Below are 26,636 nucleotides of genomic sequence, written 5' to 3' on the forward strand. Positions count from 1 at the left end.
CTCTCTTAGCTATGTTGCTTTGAGGGTCAGGAAACTGGAAGAAAATACTCTGAGTTGGAAAGCTCTATGTAAATATGAGGTATTTTTACTGAGTGAAAAATTTTAAAATTTGAACCTTTTCACAGCTAAGAATCTCTTTATTTCAACTCATTTTTTAAATACTTTTGTTTCATTTTGTTAACTTTTTCTGTTTATTAAAATAACTGCTAATTTTTTTTTGCTTATATTTTCCAATTTTTCTATAAGGTACATATATTACTTAGGTAATGAAATGTTGTTTTTAATAGCCACGCATGTTCACTGTATAAATTAAAGAACAAAAAAATATAAAGAGAAAAAGAAACTCCATAATCTCATCACCTGGAGATGGTCACTCTATTAGTCATACTTCCTTCTATTCATTTTTCTATGCATTGTTTTTTACACAGATGGAATCCTAATAGGTATCACATCTTGAGAATAAAAAAAAAAAAAATCTTTGCCTAGGGGCTCCGTAAAAGCTTGTTGAACTGAATTATTGATGTTGGTAAACTGAAAAAAGTTGTTTGATTTTATTTTCCTATTAATAAGTTTGTTTTGGAAAATATATTTAGCTGCTTGCATTTTCTCTTGAATGTTCAATCAGACCCTTTGTCTATTTATCCATTGATGCTTCTTTTCCTATCATATTTTGAAAATTTTTTGCCCATCACACAAACCATATTTATTAAATGTTACCATGATGGCCTAATTGTAGAAAAACATATGCTTTAATATATTGAATATAATTTGCTGATCACCATCGATAGTTGGGGACTTGGGGACAACGAAATTGAGATTGGTGGTTTGTTTGTATGAATTGCTCTGCTGCTCACGGAATTCTGGAATTGTCTTTCCAAAGCAAGGCCTTTTGGTATAAGGGCGGTATGTCCTGGAGCAGTGCTATCCAATGGAAATATAATGTGAGCCACATGTCTAATTAAAAATTTTCTTAAAAAATTTTTTTTCTAGCAGCCACATTTTTAGAAAGTTAAAAAAAAAGATGAAATTAATTTTAAAACATTTCATCGAATCCATTTAAAAACATTTCTTAAAACATGTTTTAGTTTGTCCATTATATCTAAAATATTATCAGTTCAATAAGTAATCAACATTAAAAAACTATTAATGAGATATTTTACCTTTTTTGAACTAAGGCTTCACATCTTGATGTCTATTTTGCCCTTCCTGTACATCTTGATTCACACTAGCCACATTTGAGGTGTTCAGTAGTCACATGTGTCTTGTGGCTACCATTTTGGATAGCATAGACCTAGAAGGAAATGAGAGTCTGTGTCCGAGAATGTCCTGAAGCTGTATGGACGTCACCTTGAAGCTGTGCTCTCGTTCTGCTTTGCATTGCAAGAAAACTCTTCAGAAGTAGAAAATTCTATAGTACAAGAGTATGCTTTGGTTCCTCATCGAGGCTTTAGGATTAGGGACTGTGACTCTCACCAGAGGGTGTTTGAAGAGGGAGGGGTACACAAGGGCGGTGCTTCTTGTCTTTCTCCTAACACCCATTAGCTGTGTGTGATAGAATAATGGAGGGTGACAGTTATTAAATACTTTCTTAAAGATAGACACTATGTGCAATGCTTTATATGCATTATCTCATTTAATGCTTACAACTCTGTGAGGTAGATTTTATTATCACCATTTAAAGGTGAAGAAGTTAAAACCCTGCCCATGGTTCCATGGTTAAGAAGCAGAACCAGAGGAAAAAAGACCCCGTGTTAAGGAACAGTGCTGACCTGTACCAACATGGGGAGATAGCCCTGGTGTGGGGAAAGTATGGTGGCATCGAGACCCCCAGTTCAAAGCATCCCCCTTTTTTTTTTGCTTTGTAAAGACTGTGTAATCTCGTGTTTGTAAATCTTCTGAGGCTGATCGAGCTTACCAAACATTCTGATGCTTTCGTGTGAGAGCGAGAATCATGGACGTGCCATGGTGGTGGCTCAGACTGGGCGACAGCAACCCAGGATCAGAGGACCGAATGGGGCTGCCTTCCTTCCCTGCTTTCCCCAGTACAGGGACATAGTGAACTGCATGGACTCTGGAATCAAAAAAGCCTGGGCTTGGACCTCCTTTATGTTCTTGTTGTCCCTGTTACATTTTGCAAGTTACTTACCATCTAGTGCCTTTTTTCTCATTTAAGTAGAGAGACTGACAATGACACCTATTTTGTAAAGCAATTTTAAAGATCAAAGTTACATGATGCGTGTAGCAGTTTATATTGCAACTGGAACGTAAAACGCTCAATAAATATTAACCATAACAGACAAGTTTTATTGGACTTCTCATGAATTCCACACTCAGCGCTAGGCTATGTATTGGGGCAGTGGGATAACAATAATAATGATTATAGTAATGGTGATAATAGCTAACATTTGTCCAGTGTTTACTTGGTGCCAGGCTTTCTACATATTAGCTCCTTAATTTCTTTAACAACGAGATAAGTGGTATATAGTCCCAGGAAACCAAGACATGTGGTATCAAATAAACTAGCTCTCAGACTTCTCAGTGATGATTCCTATCCTTTCTTTTTCCCTTTTCTTTATGTCCCCATTTATCTTTATGGTGGCTTATCAATGACATTCTCTTTGAAAGCTGAGGTTAAGTTGTTTCATAGCACTGGTATGATCTTGTGTGAAAATCTCCTGTTCTCTTCCAACACTTTTTCCCCCTCATTTGCACTAAGCCCAGATCTGCCCGTTCACATTTTTGCACCCACCCCAGCTGGCTGAGTAGTGGAACCAAGGAATAAAAGTTTGCTCTCCTGCCTGCACATCATCTATTGTAATGTGGTGTTTTTGGAATGTGTAACCTGGTTATGGGGGGAGGGGGGTGCGTCTTTTGTTTAATAGAAGACTTCCCATTTTGCAAAAGCCTTTTCTTTCCTGTTCATTCAGCTTGGCAAACACCCTTTTCCCACATTGCTTCGGAGGACCCATCATGGATGACTTAGGCCGGCATTAACAAAGTGCTTCCTTTTTGTTAGGTAACAGGAAAAGATGATGAGAAGATAAGCTCATCATTGACCATAAGTGAGTTCCAAATCCCAGAGTTCATTAAATGTTGAAAGATAGAAGCCCCAGCCCTAAGCTGCCTGTGTCAAAGGGAAGCCCCGATGCTTTGGAGAATGGGGGCTGTAGACTCACCTGGGCCGCCTCAGCTCCAAGGAAGCCACCACGTCTGTCCCTGGCATTTGGTGAATGGGAAGGGAGTACTTAGGAGGTGGGGATGGGTGTCTGCCTTTAAGTTGAGGCAGTGTAATTTGTGGTATTTTGCCTATTGCCAAGATAACCTCATTCCATGAAAATTGTACTATAGGATTTAGCCAGCCAGCAGGAGCGCACTTACTCAGTAACAGATCTGTGGTTCTTTTGGGTCCACGCCTGATAGGAGTACCTGTGATCTGGGGTGAAAGCTGGGCATTGCGGGTGGCACTCCAGGGATTTCACTCTTGGGATGGAGTCGGACCTCATGCACGCAGGACGACACATATTCACACACACTTCAGTGTGGAAGGGGCCCAAATTCATCAAAATGCAGAGCGTTTTATTTCTGAAGAGATGGCCAGATGGTTATGTAATAGGTGTGGGGAGGGAGGGAGAAGGGATGGCCAACATCTCCTCACTGATAGCATTCCTTTCTGAAATCAGGATGGCTGGGAGGTGAAGCTCACTTAAGAAAGAAAGAATCCCGTTGAGCTCCATGGTTCTCCACTTTGCCTTGGGGAACTTAGATCCCAGTTATTTTCATGTGAGATGGAAGGAGCTTCTGGGCTGAAGGCATAAGGAAATCTAGTTGGGAAGTATCTGCCGAGCTCAGGTGGGGTCTCTGATGTTAGTCAGCTTCCAGAGCAAGGCCTTTAGGTAGTTACTCTGTCAGGTACTGCAGGGTTTATTCTGAGGTCACTTTGTGAATGTCTGTATATCCATGTAGGAAGGGTTAAGATGACCCTTGTCGAATAGTTTTCTAGAGCAAGGGTCCCCAATCCCCGGGCTGTGAACAGGTATCGGTCTGTGCCGTGTTAGGAACTGGGCCACATAGCAAGAGATGAGCAGCAGGCGAGCGAAGCTGCATCTGTATTTGCAGCCGCTCCTCAGCACTAGCATCACTGCCTCGGCTCCACCTCAGATCACCAAGCATTAGATTCTCATAGGAGCACTGGTCCCTGGTGCCAAAAAGGTTGGGGATTGTTGTTCTAGAGTTTGACATTTAGCTGCCAGGAGTTGGCATTCAGGGGAACCCTGGCTACAAGAAATGCTTACAAAATGAGAGATACGGAGGCTGACAGGGACCAAAAACATTCCAGCAAGTATGCTTAAAAGGAAAATGTAAGGCCAGGCACCCTTCTGGGAAAAATGGGGCTGGCTCTGAGAGCTTTGGCTGTGGATGGCCACAAGTAATGAGAGGTGACACAGTAATTGTTACAGATTAGAAGTAGCTGGATCTCCAGAGGACTCAGCCTTTCGAGGCAGAATGTTGATGATTTGGGGGTTGCTGATAATTTTTAGCATCTGGGTTCTCAGATTGTGACCTGAAGGTTGAGGAGATCAACAAGGAAACTAGTTTTCCTAAGTCTGTGGAATAGAGACAGCTGTGGTTGGAGAACTAGATATCAAGACTATATCTTTGCTGTCTTTACCTGTAGAAATTGTTAGGTGGCCTTGGTTTAGGCTGAAAGAAAATACGATGGTTCTTATAAAACAGGTTAACAGAATAGTAAAGAGGAAATTGTTAGGGAGTAGAGATAAGAGATGGAAATTCGTGGTTTAAATGTAGAAGCTAGTACCCTGAATTTGAACCATCAAGGTACGCCTCCATGTGTTCTTTTAACATGGCTAAAATCAGACTTTTGATTTCTAAAACTCCTCACCTCAGCAAATTAAAACACAAAAAAATTAGTTCCTTCCCCAAGACTTTCCCATTTTATTAAATGTAGACGCAAAAATCTAGAAGTAAGTTTTTAAAATTTTCCTCACTTTCTCTCTCCTTATGAATGATATGTACAAAACATACCCCCAATTCTTCTATTATTTCTCTTCTACTACCCTGTGAGCCTTCAAAAGTTCTCACCTAGATCACACCTAAGCCTTCTCACTGGTTGCCTTTTGTGTGTTCTTGCCACCGAATACATCATCCATACCGTATATACCAGCAGTCAAAGTAAAGGCAGCTTCATTGGCTTCTGTTTACACCCTAAGCGAAGAGCTGACCTTGGTTTACAAAGGCCTTGTCCATTCCTCTGGTCTTACCTTTTGCTGCTTTTGCTGACTATGTTTTGAGTCCATTTGCTTTCTTCTAACTTGACCTTGCCCATGATAAATCCTGATTCCTCTACCTGGAATGCTCTCTTTCCCACTTCTCTATTCCCTCCCCACAACCATGGGTTCCTTCTTGTCTGTCATTCAGACTTCAGCTCAAGCATCTGCTTCTCAGAGACCCCTGACCTCTCAGTACGAACCTGCCATTCAATCATTCACTGTCACATCACTCTTGCTTTATGCTTTGGAGAGTACTCATTACTTTTCAATACTTTGCTTTGTTTATTTATTGTTTGATTGCTCACTCGTCTCTCTCCCTGAGAATGTAAGCTTCAGGAGAGCAGGGGCCTTATCTGTCTTATTCACTGTGTCCCCAGTGACCAGAATGGTGCTGAGTCAGAGGGAGACATTAAATATCTGTGGAAGGAGGGACTGAGCCTGCTGTACTCAGCCCAGCACTGGAAGGTACTTTGATGACCTTTGCTACTAGAAGCCATCAGTAGTGCATATGTTATTGGGGCTTCCTTGCCTTTCCCTGAAACCTAATTTCTGGTCTTTTGTCCCCTTGCAGCCGCCCGTGCCAACTTCCTTTCCCGTCAACCGTGCAGCAGCACAGCCCGATGTCCTCCCAGAACTCCTCCGCCAGTGGGCCTCTGCATGCCACCTCCTTGCCACTTGCACTTCCAGTGACCCTGGCAGGTCCACAGCCCCCGCCTGCCACCTCTGCCAGCCAGCAGCTTGGTCCAGATGCATTTGCAATTGTGGAGCGAGCCCAGCAGATGGTGGAGATACTAACAGAGGAGAACCGGGTGCTTCACCAGGAACTTCAGGGTTACTACGACAATGCTGACAAGCTCCACAAGGTATGTGACTTCCCAAGGGAAGAGAAGGATGAGAGTTCTCTAGAAGGGACAGAATTCTTTACCTGCTTGTGGGGGGCTGGATTTACTGACTCACTTGCCAACAGTTAACTAGACCCCTTTTATGCCAGGTACTGTGCAAGGCTCTAAGGAGACAAAAATAAATAAGACACGATGCCTGCTTTGAAGGAGCTTACAGTCCAAAAGGGGAGACTTATCTACATTAATACCTGCAGTAGAATGTCAGGGGGCTACAGTAGCTACAGCAGAGGTGGCCCTGGACCTGAGACTAAGAAGCTAAGTAGCATTTCCCCAGGTGGACAATGTGGAAGAGGGAACACTGAGAGTAACACAATGGAATGAGTTGAGAGCGACAGATTTTCCTTCAAATCTGGGAATCTTAGACAAGAACCTTGCGATTGCCGTGTTTGTTTCATTAGCTGGTCTCTGCAAAAAGCCATGTTGTCTCAACACTGAAGGTAGAGTACGAGTTTCTGCGTGCTCTCTTTATGCTTGTGACTTATCAGTGAGAAGATGCTGCGTAATTCCAGCCTGTGTAGTTATCATGGGAATATTAGAATGTATGGCAGCCTTCATTCTTAGGGCTTTATGCTGACAGCCAAAGTCAATAGGAAAACATCCAGCAAAAGTAAACGCTCGTGGGCAGTGATTTCATGATGATCCATATGTCTACCTGAAATGCTGCAGGTAGAACAGAAGAGATGAGAGGGGCAAAGGTAATAGGTGTTTGAGGCAGCCACAGGTCACCAGTTTCCTAGTGCATGGCTCAATCCCAGCAAGTCAGGGGCTTTTTTAAAGAGAAAAGGTAGGACTATAAACCCTGCCTGACCACAGGAGCATTGTCATTTGGTTCCATGTGACAGTTAATGCTCCTGGCTGGCCAGTTAGTATTCACTGTTTAGTAGTGATCTCTCTGGTAAAGCCCAGTCTTTTTGCTGGTTAACATTTCAAAACAACCAACTCCTCTGATTTCCTGAGGGCTGGCAGTAAATCTCCAGGAGCAGTGGGTTTGATGGTACGAATGTTCATAGACAGAATCTGCCTCAGCACGTTTGTGTGGCTCTTCCACTGAAAAGGTCTGGAGCTCCCTGGAGTCAAGACCAAACTTGACTCAGAGAGCTCTGGCTGCCTTTATTGGAGGGGGTAAAATGAGAGCCAGAAACAGATGGGCTGCCTAAAGATTGCGTCCTCATTCCCACCCCAGTTACACCCTTAGAAGTTGGGAAACGAGTGTGCTGTTTCCTGGCCTTGGCTGTAAGTCAGTGCTCAGGCCCCAGCTTGCCTCTGACACCTCACCGGGCAGCTTCTTTGCAAGTACAGTCTGAAAATTGGAAAAGACCAACTCAGCACTTCTGGGAAATAGGTGGTTCTTTCTTCTCCCTAATGGAGCTCTGTGGCAGCCATGTCCAGAATTACATGGACCCACCTGAGGGCAGAGTTTGGTTCTGGGTCTTTTTACATGGATATTTTTGAACAGTTACATGGAAGGTACAGACATCGGGAGGTCTTGTTGTTCTTCATTGACTTTTTAATTAATACATACTTTACTGACCTGTCACATATATCTCTTGATGTTGATGCACATTTCTATTTTGAAAAACAAAACAAATCTCCCAGGGACTCATTTTCCCTGCAAGAAGGATGATTCTTAAAGTTTGTGGCCAAAAGGATTTTGATGACTTCTGAAAAAGGATAAAAATCAAAAGCAATTTGCTTTCTGGAACCCAAAACTCCTTCAGTCCCTTGAATATCATAACTGGTTCTTTTCTTTTACATTTTTACATTTTATCGATCTGTCATGTAAAACTGAAATCGTGAATTTAAAAACTCAGGTTTTGACGAATACTTGCGCTACTCATCACTAGTTCTATAGCTGTTCTCAACAGCCAGGACCAGGAGACAGAAACGCTGCATGAACTCTGTGACTTAGCATTTTGTGGCTTGTGTTTCCAGGGTCATCCTAGTCCCAGGTCTTCCCTCAGCACTGACCTCACCGCTTACTTGTCCCTAAGCTTTAGGTCTGGGGAGAGGACTATCGGATGAGGTGATGACTTTGCTTCTCAGTGGCAAGGACCCCCACTTTGGGTGGAGCCATTGTACTGTGTCGTAGGATGTGGCTGCCCCCGTGCCAGCAATAACATCCAATCTGGGATCCTCGTGCACTAGGCGCACTCGCAGGGAACCAAAAATAGATGAATTTTTAATTGCAGGGCTTAGCTTATGCATACTGTGCCAGGAACGTGGCAGGAAGAACAAGTAAACCCGGAGACTGCCAAAGCACAGCCTAGGTAGGCAGACCCTGTTTCTAGAGGCACGAGGTGGTGACTGTCGCTGTTAGTGTTGGAATGGGGGTTGAGGACCCCCAGAAAGAGCAGCTGTTCTTCGGTATTTCCTTTTGGTCATTCATTTGGCTTCTCTTTCTTCCTAGTTTCCCTAAAACATAATTAACGGATGGAGGTTCCAGCAGGACCAGACTGTGAGCTGTTGAGTGGGTTGGCCTCAGAAGCCATCAGGGTATATGCAGATGGACCTCCTAGTTTCCCTAAAACATAATTAATGGATGGAGGTTCCAGCAGGACCAGACTGTGGGCTGTTGAGTGGGTTGGCCTCAGAAGCCATCAGGATATATGTAGATGGACATTTGAAGAGAAAGAGCTTGAAGGCATTTGAAGGCATTTATGGTTACCCCAGGCTTGCTTTAGTGAAGACCCTCTTCTTTTGTCAGTGCAACGTGGTGGCTTTGATTGGGCAGTCTGTGACTTGGACAGCAGGCCTGTCTTTGGTCCTGAGCTGTACATAGGAAGGTGCTCAGGGAAAAAGCCAGTATCTAGAGTTTGGAATGGCTGAGATTTTCCCAGAGCTCTTCCCTGCCCATATGTTTCTGGTGGCAGGGCTTTCTACTCTGCTCGTAGTTCTGATTCTGGGACAATGACTGCTTCTCTGTGAATTCAGGGGCTCTTAATGGCCTGGCCTAAGAGTTTCCTGACATCTGGGCTGGATGAGAACTGTGAAGGCAAACCCAATATTCTCTTCGTATGATCAAACTCAGACTCTGAACTGGCCCAGATGGATTTTATATCAAAGCAAGCCTGTCCAATCTTCCCTTCATCTTTAACAAACATCAGGGAAGACTTAAGATGCGCTGGGCATAGGGAATATGAAGAAGAGGGTGTGGTTCCCTTTCTGAAAAAAAAAAAAATGTGCAATCAGAAATCATAGAGCTTTAGAGATAAAAATTTTTAAATGATTCTGGCCTAATTTCCCACCCCTTGGGAAATCTTGCTTCATGTCCCTGAACAGAGGTCATTCATTTCTTATTTGACTGCTCCCAGAGAAGAGAAGCTCACTGGAGAGCATAGTGCACTTCTGGAAAATGTGGTTAGGAAATTCTTATGTTGAATCAAAATCTGCATCTCTTTAACTTCCTACATTTGGTTGTCATTCTGTCCTCCATAACCACACTGAAGGAGACTAATCTGTCTCCATTGTGACGGCTGTCATTTCTTACACGAAATACCTTTTCCTGAAATAAGTAAGACACTTGCCCTTTCTCTCTTGGTAGCTGCAAGCACGTAACCACATCCCAATTCTTGATTGTTTTAGTATTTGAGATTATACACTACCTTATCAGAGGAATCCTGCAATGTCCTTTTTATAATGTACGGAGGGCAGTTCTTTTAATGAACTGGAAGAATCCAAGTTCAGGTATAGCTTATCAGTGCCCAAGACTGTCTTTAGGAGTTATAACTTTAAAGATTAATTAATCAGGTCAGTATTTTTGTCATGGGCAGGGCACAGTTCTAGGACTGTGAGGACTATTTCTGCTCTCAAGGAATTGACAGTCAAATCAGAGACACAAAATGCATATGCACATCCAAATTTCGGTCAGGCAAATAGAACAGATGAAAACACAATGAAATCAGATGGAGGCAAGTTCCTGTGGGTGGTGTAGTTGAGGAGGGTTTCCTAGGTGTCCTGGACTTGAAGCACGCTCTCACAGTGGGAGGTCGAATGCCTCAGGCTTCAGAGTCCTCTCAGCTTCGGAAGGGACTGTCCTTGTAGCATGCCCATCTCTCTGAAAATAAAGGCCACCTTTTAGAGATGAAATTAGCATAGACATGGTGGTATGTTTTGGAGCCATCTCTTTTGAAAACAAAATTAAAAGGAAGGAACATAATTTGTGGTAGAACTATGAACAGGATTCAGGACATCTTGTCCCCTCTACTGCCACATTCCTGACAGTTCATAATCTCTTTTGAAGAAACAGAAAAGCCTTATTGAAAGGAGGGGACCATGGAAGAACCAACTCTGGTATTAGGAGGCCTTGGAGAAAATAACACGGTACTGACAAGAGCCTTGGTGTTCTTGGCTTCGCCCTGGTTGGCTGCCACTCAGCAGAAGCCCTGATGCTCTCCAGCCTTTTCAACCTTCTCAGATGTGTCTTGGTTCCATTGTAGCCTCCGAGGGCATGGCCCACATTCTTTCTCCTTCAAGTTTTTAGCTTCCTGGCTTATGGCACCACTGGCTTCAGTCTCTCTCACTGGTTCTTCTGCCCCACCTTCTCCCACAGTATTGACGCTCCCTGTCGTTGGCCCTCTGATCTCCTGTTCATGTCCCTAAGTGGTTTCCACTGTATGACTTCATCTGTCATCTACATGCAGTGACACAACTGTTCTCCTTACTTTCAGACCTATGTCCCCACCTACTGACTAGAAATCCTTGCCAAGATGTTCTGCTGCCTCCCCAGACCACAGTATCTCCAAAACCCAACTGGTTTTCTTTCTTTGGTAAACCTGTTTCTCTTATAATCATTGATCTTGGTTAAGTCTTATTACTTCATCCTCTAAGTTATAAATGTCTGTGTTGTCTGATTTCTTTCTCCCTTACTGTCCAGACCAGTCACTAAGACCTATTGATTCTACTCAGTGTCTGGAATTTGTTCTAGTTCCACACTGTCGTCTGTCATTGAACTGTTTCTATTAACTTCTTACCTGGACTTCTTTTCTCCTTTCTCATCTCCCCACCCACACCCTCCAACCTCATCCTTTAGTTTGTTCTCTTTAAAACCTCAGGTAAGATCATGCTGCTCTTCTACTAATATGGTAGTTATGTCCTCCCCAGGCCCTCCCACCCCCATCATTCTTCCTTGCACATGACATCTTCCATTTTGTCCCCAACTCCTGCCGCTTGCACCTTGCTCTCATCTCCTGGGCTACCTGTCATGTCAGAGACGTGTACTTTTTTTCCATGGTTGTGTCTTGGCTCATGTCCTATCTTCTGCCTAGGGTGCCAAGACCCTTTGGCCTTGTCTTTTCTGCTTGGCAAATTCCTGTTTATCCTTCAAGGCTCATTTTAAATGGCATTTTCTGTGAAATCTTTGTTAAAGAAATTCCTCCTTACCCCTGCAAAATTACTTTATCTCTAGGCTGTGGAGAACATTACAGCGCCACACCCCTTATCACATTGCAGTGTAGAAAGAAGTGTGTGCATCTGGGTGCAGGCCGACTCTAGACCTTGAGCTCTTAAAGGCCAGAAATGATCTTACTTAATTCTACATCCTTGGCACCCAGACACATAGTAAGTGTACCATAGGTAACTGTTATGATATGGTTTATTCATAGGAATCTTGGCAGGGACTTTCTGATCTGAGTAATTGGGGTTCAGGCAATTGGGGTGCCTGGTTCATGGGGTCTGCAGAGAGACTGAAAACAAGCAACAGGTCTCTTGGTGCCCAGTGAGGGACACTAGTGCTCTCAACCCTGCCCACTTTGCCTTTCATTCTGACTTTTAGCAGCAGTTCATCAAGGTCCCATGTTTGCAGACACTCTTTATTCTTACCCCTGCATTTATGATGCACAACAATAAAATGGGGTTTATTGATATCTACTTCAAGAACACACTATTGTATTAGACTCCTGTTATCCAAGTTACGGCTACTTGTTTGCTATACCTTTACATGTGTCATAGAGTAAAGGCTCTCCCAGTTACAGCTCTTGGTTTAGTGAAGTACAAAAGAAATAATTTTAGTCCCATATCTTTTAATTCCTTTATATAAAGAGGGTTTCTGTGGTACATTTGTTTCCAAGTAGATACAAATCCATTAGTTCTTTATATAGGTAATGTCGTAGAAAAAGGGGTAAAAATGCTAAGTAAAGCAGTGTCTCCTCGAGCGGGTTTTTCGTTCCTTTGGGGATGGGTAGGAAGGTTCCTGCAAGAATACTGTACTTGCAGTCTGGAAACTTGGGATTCTATTTGTGGTCCTTTAGTTTTTTTGTATTTTAATATTTTCCCTTATGTTAACCAGGAATAATAAGAATCATTATAAATTACCATACGAAATATAAAAGATTTACCTTATGTTTAAATTCACCCCTTCCTGATATTTCTACAGAGGGATGTTTCCAAGGTGACATCAGATGGTCCAGCCAGATGTGAGCCTGTTATTTACACGTTCCCAGCATAGCCCTTAGAGGCCAGATGGGGGCAGGAGGTAGGGGTGAAGTCGATTACACCAAGGGTCCCCAACCCCTGGGCAATGGACCAGTACCAGTCCACGGCCTGCTAAGAACTGGGCTGTACAGCAGGAGGTAAGCAGCTGGCAAGTAAGCGAAGCTTCATCTATATTTGGAGCTGTTCCCCAGCGCTAGCATCACCGCCTCAGCTCCACCTCAGATGATCAGACATTAGCTTCTCATAGGAGCACCGGTCCCTGGTGCCAAAAAGGTTGGGGACCACTGAATTACACGATTTGGTAGACACGAAACTTGAGGTGCAGAAAAGACTGCATTAAAGATACAAGCTTTGCACCTGGAATGTCAGAGTCAGTGTAACTAAGGCACCGATGTGAATGTCAGAGTCCCACTTTCATGCCTCTTCTTTCTTTCAGTTTGAAAAAGAACTTCAGAGAATTTCTGAAGCCTATGAGAGTCTGGTCAAGTCTACCACCAAGCGAGAGTCACTGGACAAGGCGATGAGAAACAAACTAGAAGGCGAGATTCGAAGACTTCATGATTTCAACAGAGACCTCCGAGGCATGCCAAGTTCCATTCATACTCTCTCTACCCCAAACTGCATGTGTACCTAACAGCCTGACTTCAGGTCCAGATTGTGTTAGATAATCTTGTAAATTCCAACCACCTGGGGAAAGGGCGCTCGAAGAGCAGAGTAGTTCTTTTCCGCCTTGTAAGTTGTAGGTCGTAGCATTAGGCTTGAAAAGTGGCAACCTCTGTGAGAAGTGGGGGAGTACGTGTGTGGCTCCTTCTTGTTTTAAAAGTACTTGACAGCCACTCATGACCATGTGAATGGGATCGTTTGAAAAGACCAGCGTTGGATGCACAGCCCTTCCACATCAAGCTGAGTCATTTAGTGGCATTCTTTGGAAGCCTTGCTAGCTCTAGAGTAAAAAACAGAACTAGACTTATGTCCTTCTTGGGGGAAAATAAAGGCCCACAGTTGTGAAAAGCTAGGAGCCACCTGCTACAGGGTCTTGACAACCCCCAACATGCAAGATGATTTAACCCATAAACTTTACTTTCAGTCAGCCAAGCCACTTTTCAGTTGCCTAGTATGTCAAAATACTCAAGGTACTGGTAGTCTCTAGTAGTTTGATCCTACCTTTTCTGTTACTGTTAACCCTTCTGTCTTGGATGTCATACACTTTCAGTAAAGATTTGTTAAACTGAATTATCTAATCAAGTAAATGAAGATTTACCAGGTGGTTTGAACAAACAGAACTATGTAGACTCATTTTGACTTTTTTTTTTTTGGTGTTTATTTAATTGTTGGTTTTTGTTGTTGTTGTTGTTGTTATTATTATTATTATTATTATTATTTTGGTTCCATCTTACAGATAGCACTCACTGGCTAAAGCAGAGGGCTGATGATCAAGGTTAGACTAGGACTGGGTTTATGAGGCCAAGGAGACTCAACTCCCTTTGCAAGGATTCAAATCAGAGGTTTGCCGGCCTTACAGGCAGCAAAGCGGGCTTTTCTCAGAACCTGTTCTTAGCTGCCTCCTGCTGGTGCATGCCTTGGCATTCAGTTGCATAAAGGCACAGCGTGGCATCTGAAGACTTTTCTTTTGATATTTTGGGAGGTATTGTTCCTCCCCAAAAGTTGTTCAGTTTTGGGCTCCTGCCTGAACATCTCTTCATACCCAGCTCTTGGCTCCCATTTCATTTCTCAGTTGATGATGACTTAGATCCATATGCATTTCTTTGTAATCATTTCCTCTTTGTGCGCAGATCGACTGGAGACTGCCAACAGGCAGCTGTCCAGCAGAGAGTATGACGGGCACGAAGACAGAGCTGCGGAGGGCCTTTATGCTTCCCAGAGTGAGTCTCCATATTTATCTATCCCAAAGTTGGTATTTTTAAAAACTGGGAGCCTGAGAAAAGAATCATGTTAATTTTAGGTAGGTTTCGAGTTGTGTGCTTTTTGTTTTTATATTTAGCGTGTAAGCTGTTGGGCCTCCTAGGTCTGCCAGACAAAGCTGGAGTCGATATGTAGTATTTCAGTAATGTTTATTCTGACCTTCTGACCCAGGTTACCTAAATGATCACATCATATATCTCCATATGTGATGCTCATTTTCAAAAGCAATTGAGCTCATTCCAGCCACGAATAAAATGATGAGTAGCTCTCTGGGCCTCTAGATTTATTGAGAGAATATTGCAGTAATTTCACCAAAGGCAAATAATAGAATCAAATGGGTTTTAAGAAACCATTGGTCAAAATTTGAATTTCTGAAAAATCATTGTACAAATCAGAAATGTAAAAATCCAACTGTCTTGTTAAAACTGTTTAGAGAATTGAATTTGTTTCTATATTATAACTCTCAACAACATTGTGAGTTAACTAAACTAAAGACTGAACAACAAAAAGTCACTTATTCAGACATTGTATAATGGTGGCATTCTGGTGCTTTGGTCCCTCAATACAGACTACATTTTCAAAGCTGGGAAATAATTGCTTAAATTTTCAAACTTCCGATACCGTTTGGCTGGGGTGAAGGTCTTTTGTTTCCCCCAAATTTACATGGGGTTGTACTCCAATTATTAGTCTCAGTTTCATTTTTTAAATTCTGTTTTGGCAAGTAGACACTAATACTGTCTAGGGCTTATGCATTAGATCCTTTGTAGTCTTGCAGTAAGTGAATTGGCCTCTGCTCCAGATTCATATAAGAGGCTATATCGGCATCTCGAATTGTTTACTTTCCTAACAGAGTTTATCCTTTCTTATGAGTACAGTAGATTTACCATCTCATGTGAGCTTTTATTTGAAAAATGAGTCATCTGTACCATTTGCATTTAGGATTTTGACACCTAACTTTAGATGATCATATTCCTGGGTAAAGTAAGTAGTACCTTTGTGGCAGTTATCTTAGCAATGTCACTCTGCTGATACTCTGCCTTCTTTCAGAGGATATTATTTTGTTACTTAATTCAGATCAAAATGGGAAAACCAATTAGTTTCGTCTGATGGGCATTCGTTCTAGCTTCCTAGCCCAGGCTATGCTGATGGAATAATAGAATTTGGTGTTGTGTGAGTTCAGAAACGTTCCTGAAGACTTCAACCTTTTAGCTTTACAGGCAATGATTTGCTCTGTGTAAACATGTTCTATTATGTTCCAAAGGCATGAACAAGAGAGTCCAGGGGCATTTTTCAACTGCTTACAGGTATCTCATAATTGAACTTAGGCAGGGCATTTGATTGAAGCAAGTTTGCTAACAATGATATCTTACCAATTTTTCAATACCTAATGTTTACAGGATACTTTATGCCTTTATCATGTTATGTAATTATTTGCATTAGCTTTTCCTTTCCTGGTGTGGCCAAGAGATGGACGAGATATTATTTGAAATTTATAGATAGGTTTTTTTTCTTAGTGAGTTGTAAGAACTCTTTGTATATTAAGGAAATTAGCATGTTGCCTGCCATATATGTTGCAGATATTTTCCCTAGTTTTTTTTTTTTTTTTATCTTCGATTACGGTGTCCTTTATTTAACAGAAGATTTTTTAAAGTAGCTATATTTATGACTTCTTGGGTTTTATGTCATGATAAGAAATGCTTTTACTCAATCCAGAAGTATAAAAGTATTCACCTATGTTTTCTTGAAATATGTTTATGATTTCATTGTTTGCAGGGTTTATATTTTAGAAGCTAGTTAAGGAAGCATTGTGGAAGAGAAATTCATGAGGGACCAAACTGGAGTCAAGTAGACTAGTTAACAGGCATTTTAGTATTTAGGTGAGAGGGGTAGAGGTCCTGAACTAAGACAGAAGTAGTATGGAGAATAGGGGACAGATAAGCAAGTGACAGATTAGGAGGACTTGGTGACCAATTGAACAATGACAGTGAGAGAGAGAGAGAGAGAAAGGAATGTGACTAGAATAGCTAGATGGCTGGTCACTCCCTTTATCAATAAAAAAGCAGAAGGAGCAGTTTGGGATTAGATAATGAGTTAAGTATGAGCATGTTGAGTCACGCAGGCTGCAGCCCATCACTAAGTGAGCAGGCATAACAATAGGTGCAGATGTACCAAGAAGGCTCACAAGGGCGGTGCTCTCTGTCAGGCTTTCATTTTAGCATGTGGGTACAGAATGGCAGGCATGAATTACTACCTCCCTTCTTGGTTATTAATGTATTCCATTACCTGTATAGTCTTTTGAAGCTCTATTATTAGAATACTTTTCAAATGCCTAGTAATCATAATTATAAGCATTGCGCACTCAAGAGGAGCCATCTTTTTCAAATGAGTCTTTTGAGATCTTGCATTTGTCTAAGAGAAGACAAGACTGCACAGCAGATAGCAGTGATTGCTCTGGATAATGCGTACCAAGGAGCTGAGGCTCAGTTGAAAAACCTGATAATCACTTTGGCCAGTGAAAAAGTTAGAAGGAAGGGAAAAGTAGTGAATGACATGTTTGATTTTTTTTTTTTTTTGCTAAGAGTACAGATCTAAGAACAGCCAAGGCACTCTTCCATACAGCTCTGTCAGTTGATGAAGGGGAAGGTCCTTCCTGGCCTGCTTTCTAAGTTTCCCTGCCATTCAGGGTAGTTTTCCTGTAAAGACTGAGCTCTACTCTTCTGTTGGAGCTTGATGAAGGCGTTGGTGAACTGCCTGGGCAGTTACCACCTAGCTTTATAGGTTGAGATGAACATTCAACAGGGTGATGATTGTCATGAGATTTGTCTATATTAAAAATCTTGCCTTAAGTGCTGAGGAATTTGATGGCTGTCAGGAATTGTTTTCTCCATCATGTCCTGGTGTTGCATTGTTTTCACTGGAGGAATTAAGTTTTGTTTGTTTTCTGGTTTTGCTTGTTTGTTTTTCCAAATGTTTTTATAGCCAAATTGCTCCTGAAAAACAGAACATGTAGCCAATTCTGGTTTGGTCTGGCTATGTGAAACTGGAGTTTCTTTGTCCTTTAACTTCTTTAACTTACTGAGGTTTCTGGTTTTTCTATTCATTTATTTGTCATGTATATGCATGCGCGCGCGCGCACACACAAATACACGCAATAGAATTAGGCCGCTGTCCACCAAAGGCAGAGCCCTGGGAATGTCATCATTCTTAGCTCTGTCTTCTCAGTAAGTTAGACTTTTAAAACATTCTTTCTGAAAATTGATAACTGTAGAATTCCCATCATGATTAGGCCAGAAAGCCAAAAATAAAACATTAGATGTCGGAGAACTAGATGGGTAGAGATGATCTTATTATGTTCTTGGGTTGCATGGGAACAGGTTAGGTCTGGTGTGCTTGTGTTATTCCAGGATAAACCCAAGTTGCATTCTAGGATGCCCAAGCGCTTCTCTCTATCTCTCTAGGGTTCTTTAGGCCCTACAGGTTCAGCATATTTGGTTAAAATTAAGTCTATGTGAGTTAGATTTTGGCTGTTAAATAGTCTCTCTTTCTAAGAAAAGAAGATGTTTTTGAACATTCAGTTATTCATTTAAATTGATGGGTAATGAGTAACTAACTTATGGATTTGATTTCCCTTACAATTCCCATAGGTTTAACAAACAAAAAAACTGTGGGACCACCCTGTTTTAAAAATAATAGTAATTTACCACTTTTAATGTGTCTTGTAATCATTATCTTAGCATCGAATCTTATTTTTGATTTTCTATCTCTTGTAGAACACGAAAGAGACTAAAGTAATTTCCTTTAAAAAAAAAAGTCCCTTTGGCTTTTATATTTCCTATAGGGGCTTATGTGAAACCCAAAGCAGAAATTACAATGATATAAACATTAATTCTGTTGACTCACGTGGAACAACAGTAGGTTATTTTGAATCCTCATTGAGTTTCATTACATCGTACCGTGGGTTTCTGTCAGGCTTGGTTAGGAAGGACATGTTAGATGTCATCAGGTGGGGGCACACTGGTTTACCTCCCGTGGGTCCGCCAGCACCTGCGTCTCCTCCTGGCTCAGTGCAGAGCTCCTGCTACAGCGCTTACTCTGTCTGCATTCCGTGTGGTCACCGTTTATTTGTATGGATCTCCTCCAGGAGCGGGGAGAACTGTAGGCATTCTTTACCGATATCCATCCCCAGTGCTCACTAAAACCCCTCAGTCTTTATGTACCTAACACTCAGTAAATGTTTATTGAAGGGATGAATAAAAGTGGAAAATCCTTGTAACAATAGGCTTGGAATTCTCTTCATGCAGCGTTGGTATTAAAATGTTCTTTTAGCTCAATATCTCTCAGTTATGTTGGGAGATACCCCAGGTTGTCTTCAGTTATTTCAAGGCATTAGGCAAAATTATTAAAAGAAATAGAAGCAACTTAATACTGCTCGAATTCTCTTTTGCCTTCCTTATTCTCTCCTTCCTTTTCTTTTTTTTTTCCCAAGTAGGAGGATATCCAGGTACAGAGAATTTTTCAATATTAGAAACAGTAGTATTTTTCATGAAAAACTTGTGTGATGTAGTTGATTTCTGGTTCCCTTGACTCCTTCTTTTTTACTCTGATACAGATATGTTGGAGGTGACAATGGCTGTGGTATGTAAAGGTTTTTGTAGCAACCAGCCAAATGCTCACACTGACCAATCCACAAACCATGACAGACACCATGGACCAGCGCCTGGGCAAAGGGGCAGAAATTGTCCGTGAAGCCTGCCAAGGTGGCATCATTTAAATCAAGAAATTTTTCTTGCCTTAAATTAACTGATTCTCCTTTAAGATGACCCCTACACTTAGTAGGACTCTGCAGTTCTAAAAATAAAAGGTTTTATAGGCATAGCCTCAAGCAAATAATTTTGGAACAGTTGCTGCTTCTTCTGATTCCTGGGCTCTCAATAACATGTTCAGTGATTCTGAAGTTAGATGCTTAATCTCCCTGCATCTCCATTTCCTCTAAAGAAACAGGGAAATAAATCTCCTAATTTAGCCAGCAGAGCTCTGAGGAATAACCAGTGATAGGAAGTGTGAAGACTTTATAAAATACATTTATTCTGCAACACTTCTTCCTGCCTCCTTACATCCTTCCTCCATCTGTTTTAGCACTCACCGTCTCTGGAAGGACCTGCCAGTTTTCAGGGTGGGAGGGATGGTCCATGTTCCTAAAGAATGGCAGCATGGCTCACCAAGCCTTGCTGAATTTGGGAAGCAGAGCATGTGAGCGCTTAAGCCACTTGATCAATCTTGACAGGCAGCACTGAGAAACATCAAACCTACATGACAACCAGAAGTGCACCCAAGCTGCAGGGCATCTGTTTATGTTCAATCAAATCTTTCCCCCAGTGTGAAAATTAATGTTACTCAATTTAGGCTGATTTTCTGTGCTGAAAGAATTGGAGCTGATTGAAGAACTGCCTCCTGGTTATGTGTTTATGTCTGGTCTCTAACAAATGAACGTGGTTTATGATTTATTTATTTGCCTAGTGTTCCCATTTGGGGACTGAAAAGTTAGGTCTTAAACTTTATTATAGTCCACATTCCTTGCACTGTGTATCTGGATGGATGGGCGGAGTAAGCACAGACTGGACTGCAACCCATTTGCGTTTCATGTGGCATCAGGAAGTCCTCACTTTCCCTTACAGTTCGTACCTAAAAAATCCACATTCAGGTTTCAGCTTAAATGAAATGGCAATTGCTCAGGGACGGTCTTGAGACAGGGTCGGTCTTTTATATAAACCCCCAACACCCTGTATTTTTTCCTTTTTAAACACTCATCACAACTGTAAATAAGTAACTGTTTGGACGATCACGTTCTGTCTTTCCTCATGAAACTACGTACCATGAGGGCAGGGGCCCTGTCTGTCATCCTCACCATTGTAGTCCCAGGTCGTTGTGTTTCCGGAACCTGGCACAGCATCCGGCCCTTAGAGGCACTCGATAAATACTTGTTGGATGTTAAATGAAATGATGATCATTTATTCAGACAAACAGTTACTGGCTACCTCCTGTGAACTGGCAGTGTTCTAGGCCACAAGTCTGCAAAATTCTTCTGAAAAGGACTACAACTAAACTCTGTCCCTGTAGACAAAAGCCACCATAGGTGATCTGTAAACAAATGGGGGCCACTGAATTCCAATGAAACTTTATTTACAAAATCAGGCTGTGGGCTGTATTTGGCCTGCAGGCCATGGTTTGCTGACCTCTGTTCCAGGTACTAGTCATGGAAGGGAAGAAAAAAAAAGGACCTCAGCAAAAGGAAATGGAAAATAAAGCACTTCAGATGTATTCCCTAGATATTTTGTAAATTGCCCTAATTTATAAATCAGAATGTAATTATTATTTTCTTTCCTGGGAGAATTCTACAGTCTTTTTTTTACTTAAGCCCTAATCAGGTAAGCCTGATTATTTTCATTTTAGATAAACCGAGACCCATACAAATGTAGTCACAAATCTTAATTAACCTAGTCGGGATCTAAAATTAGCTAATGATGGAGATAGGGCTGGGCAGGACCAGCCCTGTGGTTAGCCCTGGTCGTCAACTGCCTGGATAGTGAGGTGTTAAGGATGCCTGGATCCCAGTAGTGCCATAAATCCTACTATAAGCATCTTAATGTGAGATGAAGTCAGCAGATCTTAGATATCAGGGTTGGAGAGGACCTTGAAGGTCACCAGTAATGCACGTGTCCTCTGAACGAGCTCATTAAGAGACCATCTGATTGCTACTATGAGAGACAGTGCCTCTGGAGGCTTTTGATCTGATAGTTAAAAGTTTAACCTCACATGGAATTGGAGGCTCACTCCCCTGTTTGCTCCCCTTCAGATCCTGGTTCAGGCCAGCCTGGATATGGTCATTTAACAACAGTAACGGCCGCCAACACCAACTGGGCACTTAATCTGAGCCAAGCACTATGCTAGCCCCCATAGGTACATTGTCTCTTTAATTTTCCAAACCAGCCTGTGAGGTAGATATTTAACAGATAAGGACACCAAGACACAGGGAAGTTAAGTAGTTTGTCCATGGCAAGTGGAGCAGACAGGTTCTGAACCCAGGGCATTCTGACTCTGGAGCCTAAACTCATACTGAGCTCTGTTGGGAAGCCACTTCCTGTGTCCTGGGGAGGTGGAGAGAGGTGATAACCTGAGAGGCAACAACTTGTGATTTTAGAGCTCATTTAGCTTGACCTCCATGCTTCACTAATGAAGAAACTGAAACTAAGAACGATCAAATGGTTTGCCCAAGGCTCCATAGATTTTCAGTGCTTAAACCACAGTGAGAATGGGGATGTCCTTTTCCTTATTTTTCCCTTCCTCTACTCCAAAGGTCATCTCTGTTGGCTCTGGGGATGATGAAAGATTTCACATTTTTACCCCAAGAAGAATCTGGGATAGTAAGCGACATAACTAACTCTTATACTAGAAGTCTTCTTTGGTTGCAAATTTTTTAGCCTGTACTGTGACTTAATTATAATTATCCAGATCTTCTTGAGTTCTAACTACTGGAATTCACATTCCGTGCTTCCAGTTTCAACATCTATCTTTGAACCAAAACCAATTATACTAAAAGGCCTTATTCGATAACCCAGTTTATCTCTTCAGATGTAAAAACAAAAAATTATTGAGACCAGAATAGAGTTTAGAGCATTAAAAAAAAAAAAAAATGCTTTTCCAAAATGTCTACAAAATTAAACCTTTTGTTTTCTGGATGATAAAAATAAAAAATAAGGAGAATACAATGAGTAACTCTGTGGTTTAGTTTCTTACAGTTAGTTTTTGAAACTATTTTTGGTTCATGAATTGTAGTGAGCATACAGCTGTATCTTAATGGAATCCGAGAACTTTGAGGGGACAAAGTGTTTGTTTTAAGTCCAGAAAATTTGGTCCTAGACCATTAAAAATAAGCTTGCATCTGCTACTAATTTTCTTTTTGCTTACAAAGACTGTGGTTTGGTAAAAGAAGAGAAAAAAAGGATCCGTTCAAAGCATGTTACAAAAATGACATTGGGAGGGGTTGCAAAAGTTAAAGAAAGGGAGAAAATATAATTGCAGAAAACACATTTCTTTTTCCCTGATCAATCCTAGAATGAATCACTTCTTTCCCCACATGTAACAATTTCCCCAGGATAAACGTCTATCTTTGGGCCAGGTTTTGATATTAAGCCAGATTTCCCATTCAAAGGGCCCATTTAAAAAGCATAGTTTTTATATATGCATATTATAATAATGCCTTAATGCCTCAATTAAACTAAACATAGATATGTAATAAATAATATATATGTATGTATATATATATACCTATAAATATCTAGGTATTGAAGTATAAATAGCTAAGGTAATATATATACCCATATTTACTATATACGCATACAATATATATACAATATATACAATAAAATGTACGTAGGTTTTAAGTGTACAAGGTAATGAAATGTAACAACCACCACAATCAAGATATAGCACAAGCAGAGCCTATAGAGAGAGGTCTTCCTTCCCTCTACAAGTGAGCTGGTACTCCCCACCACCATCTGCCTGCCCAAGTTCACTTTTCATTACCTTCAGATCATTGCTTTTTGTGTTACGTCCAGGTTTTACAGTTGTTTTCTGCATGGGGAGCCAAATCGTGTGGTAGGGTCTTACTTCGTCATACCTAGAGATAGAAGTGTCTGCTGTTGATCTTTTTATATTAAGAGGAGGCCAAAAAAAAAAAAAGGACTTCAGTGGTGTTTATAGAAAATTTAAGTCTTCAGCTTTGGTTTAGAATTGATTCAGTAATTTGTGTATAGTCAAAACCAAATGCCATCCTTTATTTGTGTGGCATTATTCATTGCCTAATTCGTTATTACACTGTCAGCAGTGATACAGAAGTAGAAGTACATTTTTATTTCAGGTAAAAAATAAAATCAAAGGTTGAACAGTACACGTGGAAGCTGAGCCAGATGAATGGGTGTACATTCAGTCAAGCAAGTCTGCAGGCTACATATGTAATAAACTTAGGAAGGTTAAAAAAAACTATGGATTATACCTAAATATGTAAGTACAGTTTCTAGAATTAAAATGCAATAGGAAGAATGACTAGATTAGAGAGAATTATATTTAAGAGAACTTGGGCTGGTATTCAAATAAATGTTTTACCAATTCATACCTGAGATATTTTACTTTTGGTGCTCCAAACTCACTTTAGGGCATAGATACTAAAGAGCAATAGGAAATCATATAAAGTAACAAAAATATAAGTACGTGAAGAACAAAATATATTGTTTTCCTCCATTAGATCAATAGAAGATTTGTGGTTAGGCTTTGTTACTTTCCAAGGATAAGTATGTGAAAACTATTATTTTAAATTTTTATTTTAAAGACTGAATTCAAATTTGAATGTGTATCAATAGCATCTTCTTATTCAATAAGCTGTTGCCTAAACTTGCCATATCTCTTCACATATGAAACACTTCTGCTATCTTAGATTCTTAAAATCCTACAAAGATAGAAGGGGTTTAGACACATAAAGTAAGCCTATTAAGAAGGATGAGACACACAGACATCGGCCTCTGTACCTAGAATACAAGGCAGAATACTGCCAGGACGCATTATAAAACTACTTCCCCTCAACCCCAGGCCCTCCCGTACAGGAGAGAGAGGTCTTGTAAGATCTGTCTTGTTGAAAGAATCAGAAAAGCTTCATGCAATGTGTATGTAGCCTGTAGGGTGGTAGGCCTTGGAAACGAATTAGTATTTTAGAGTAATTTTGCTGCCATAGTACTATGCAAAAGGGAAAATTTCTATTTTCCTTTTAAATTTAGGCAACAAAGTTTGAATAAATCCTTCACACTTTAGGCTTTGTCTCACTTTCTCATGCTGAGTCATCTCTCCAAAAGATTGTAATGTCTGAACCAGTGGCTTTGAAACTCAGAACTCTTGTTTAAAAGAACGCTTACTTGGGAACCCAAAATGTAAAATGCACAAAAACTGAAAAACATTTCTGTTTAAGACAGGGGTGCATTTTTCAGCACCCCCTCTTCCTATCTGCCCCCGACCCCAATATTCCTTCTCTCCCCTTCCCTTCTCTCTCTCCCAGGGCTCTGCAAAAAGATTTTGGTTTGAATTCCTGTTCTTAATTTTCCTTATTACAGAATTCATTTGAAAACCGTTCATTCTCTCAGCCATTTAAGACAAGCCCTCACTGGAGCATTTCTGTGTTCGTTAATAGACCTATTTAGCTGCCCACTCACAACCTATGTCTCCAGTTGTCTGGCGGAACCATGGCAACCTGCAGTGGCTTACGGGGACAGCATAGAGCCTAAGACCCTTTCCTGAAATAACAAGGTTTCTTACTTGAGAAACTGTATCAGCAAATTTAAAAAACATCAACAACAAAAAGCCATATCAGTGCCTTATGGGGTTAGCTTTGTATTATATTACTTTTTCATTTCTGAATTAATGAGTGCGGCTTTTAAATGTAGATCATCTTTCACATTGTTTTGCATCAAGCTTCGTGTGAATAGATCCCTTTTGTATAATGTAAACAGTGCTCTGTTTGGATTATATTTTGAGGGTCTCTTTCTAGGTTCATCAGTTTAATTTGTAAACTGAGGGCAGGCGGATGTTAAGAATGAGTTCCTGAGTAGAGAATACCTTTGAAGAGAATGAGCCTAAATAGTTTTGCAAATAGTGAAGTAAACGGAATACCTTCCTATTGTCTTCCCACTCCCACAACCTCAGAAAAAAGAAATTACTTTTGTTGTCAACAAGATCTTCCACATGGCTCTGATGCTTCCGTTGCTCCATAGACCATAGCTGACCTAAGGAATGGACTCTTCCCCAGCACTGTTGCAGTATTCCACGATACAGTACCAGGGAACACAGGGCTGAGGGATCCTTGAGGAAGTAGAAACAGGAGGGAAAATACAGCAAAGTAAGTATTCAGACATCTTTTCAGAAAAGAGAAGCCATTCATCATCATTGTGGAGAACTTTCTAGTTACTTGAATTAACATCATCAGTGTTGGTCAGCTTTGGCCTAAAGTGTCACCATTCTACCAAGCCTTCTTGGTGGAGAAGGGAGTAGAGTATAAAGGAGGAAGAGAGAATGTCTTAGTGATCTTTTTATTACAAAAGGAAAAATCAGCTTGAGTTGGCTTAAGCTCAAATACAAGGACTATTTTTTCAGTACATATGTGTGTGATGGACCCCAGGTGGGACGTGCAGGCAGGCCTCATTACTATGGAATAAGGACTAAGGGCCAGGGCTAGCACGTCTGGGAAGCAAGGTTTTGTTTGTATTTAGGGGTCTGTTTGTCTGTGTATCTGTTTCCCACTGTCCTTCTTACCACGGACCCTCACCCACCTTTCTACATCCATCTGCTTGATTCTCCATTTTCTGCAGTACAGCTTTCTCTGTTTTTCCAAAGCACATGCTGGAATATGGCTGCTACCCTGGGAGCTAGGTGGCCCGTCTGCATCACTGCCTCTCCCAGGCTCCTACTTGCACGTCCCCAGATGAGAGACTCTGATTGGCCTAGCTTGGGTCACATGGCCCTTGAGGTTTAATCCTGTCAAAGGGGAGTGGTGGGCAGGGGCAGATGAAAAGGGCTTTGTAATGCAGTCATGGCTTCTTGCCAAAACTTCTCCTTGTGGATAGAGGACTTGGTAGACAGCTCTTTAAAACTGAGTCTTGTCTGAGCAGACACTGTGAAGGTTGTCTACTCCATAGAGAGTTCCAGGTTGAGAGGCGTTTGACAACTCTTGCAGGCCCTCTCCCAGGGACCCTCTGTGCAGATATGGGGCCTCTGCTGTAGCACACAGACAGCCTGGGCACTGTCAGCCACATCCCTCTTAGCTCCCTACCCAGCCTCTTCTTTGTCTGTGGCTTCTTCTCTGGTCACATCTTTTAAACGCTCTTCACCCAGAGAGACCCAGGGACTATACTCCCAAAATCAGCCTCATCCGTCAAAATGAGGCTTCTAGTCATTGGCATTTTAGAGAAGGTTTGTTGGATTGTGCCTGCCTCCTCTTCTCTTAACTCTATCACCACCACTCCCTCTTCCCACATCCAAGGCAACATATACCTTC

The 26,636-nt window shown here is 41.4% G+C and overlaps 1 protein-coding gene across 2 annotated transcripts in view; it reads left to right on the forward strand.

Moving 5' to 3' along the window:
• The window catches only part of AMOTL1 (angiomotin like 1), a 92,707-nt gene that overhangs the window by 36,812 nt on the left and 29,259 nt on the right, over window positions 1-26,636 (forward strand). For both annotated transcript variants that reach the window (XM_025043736.1, XM_006907484.3), the window contains exons 4-6: window positions 5,860-6,151; window positions 13,056-13,200; window positions 14,413-14,502. In XM_025043736.1, coding sequence (XP_024899504.1) covers window positions 5,860-6,151; window positions 13,056-13,200; window positions 14,413-14,502 — 527 coding nt within the window. The remainder of the gene's footprint in view (window positions 1-5,859; window positions 6,152-13,055; window positions 13,201-14,412; window positions 14,503-26,636) is intronic.

This window comes from Pteropus alecto, unplaced genomic scaffold (genome assembly GCF_000325575.1).
Source record: "Pteropus alecto unplaced genomic scaffold, ASM32557v1 scaffold12, whole genome shotgun sequence".
In the NCBI taxonomy this organism is placed as follows: Eukaryota; Metazoa; Chordata; class Mammalia; order Chiroptera; family Pteropodidae; genus Pteropus; species Pteropus alecto.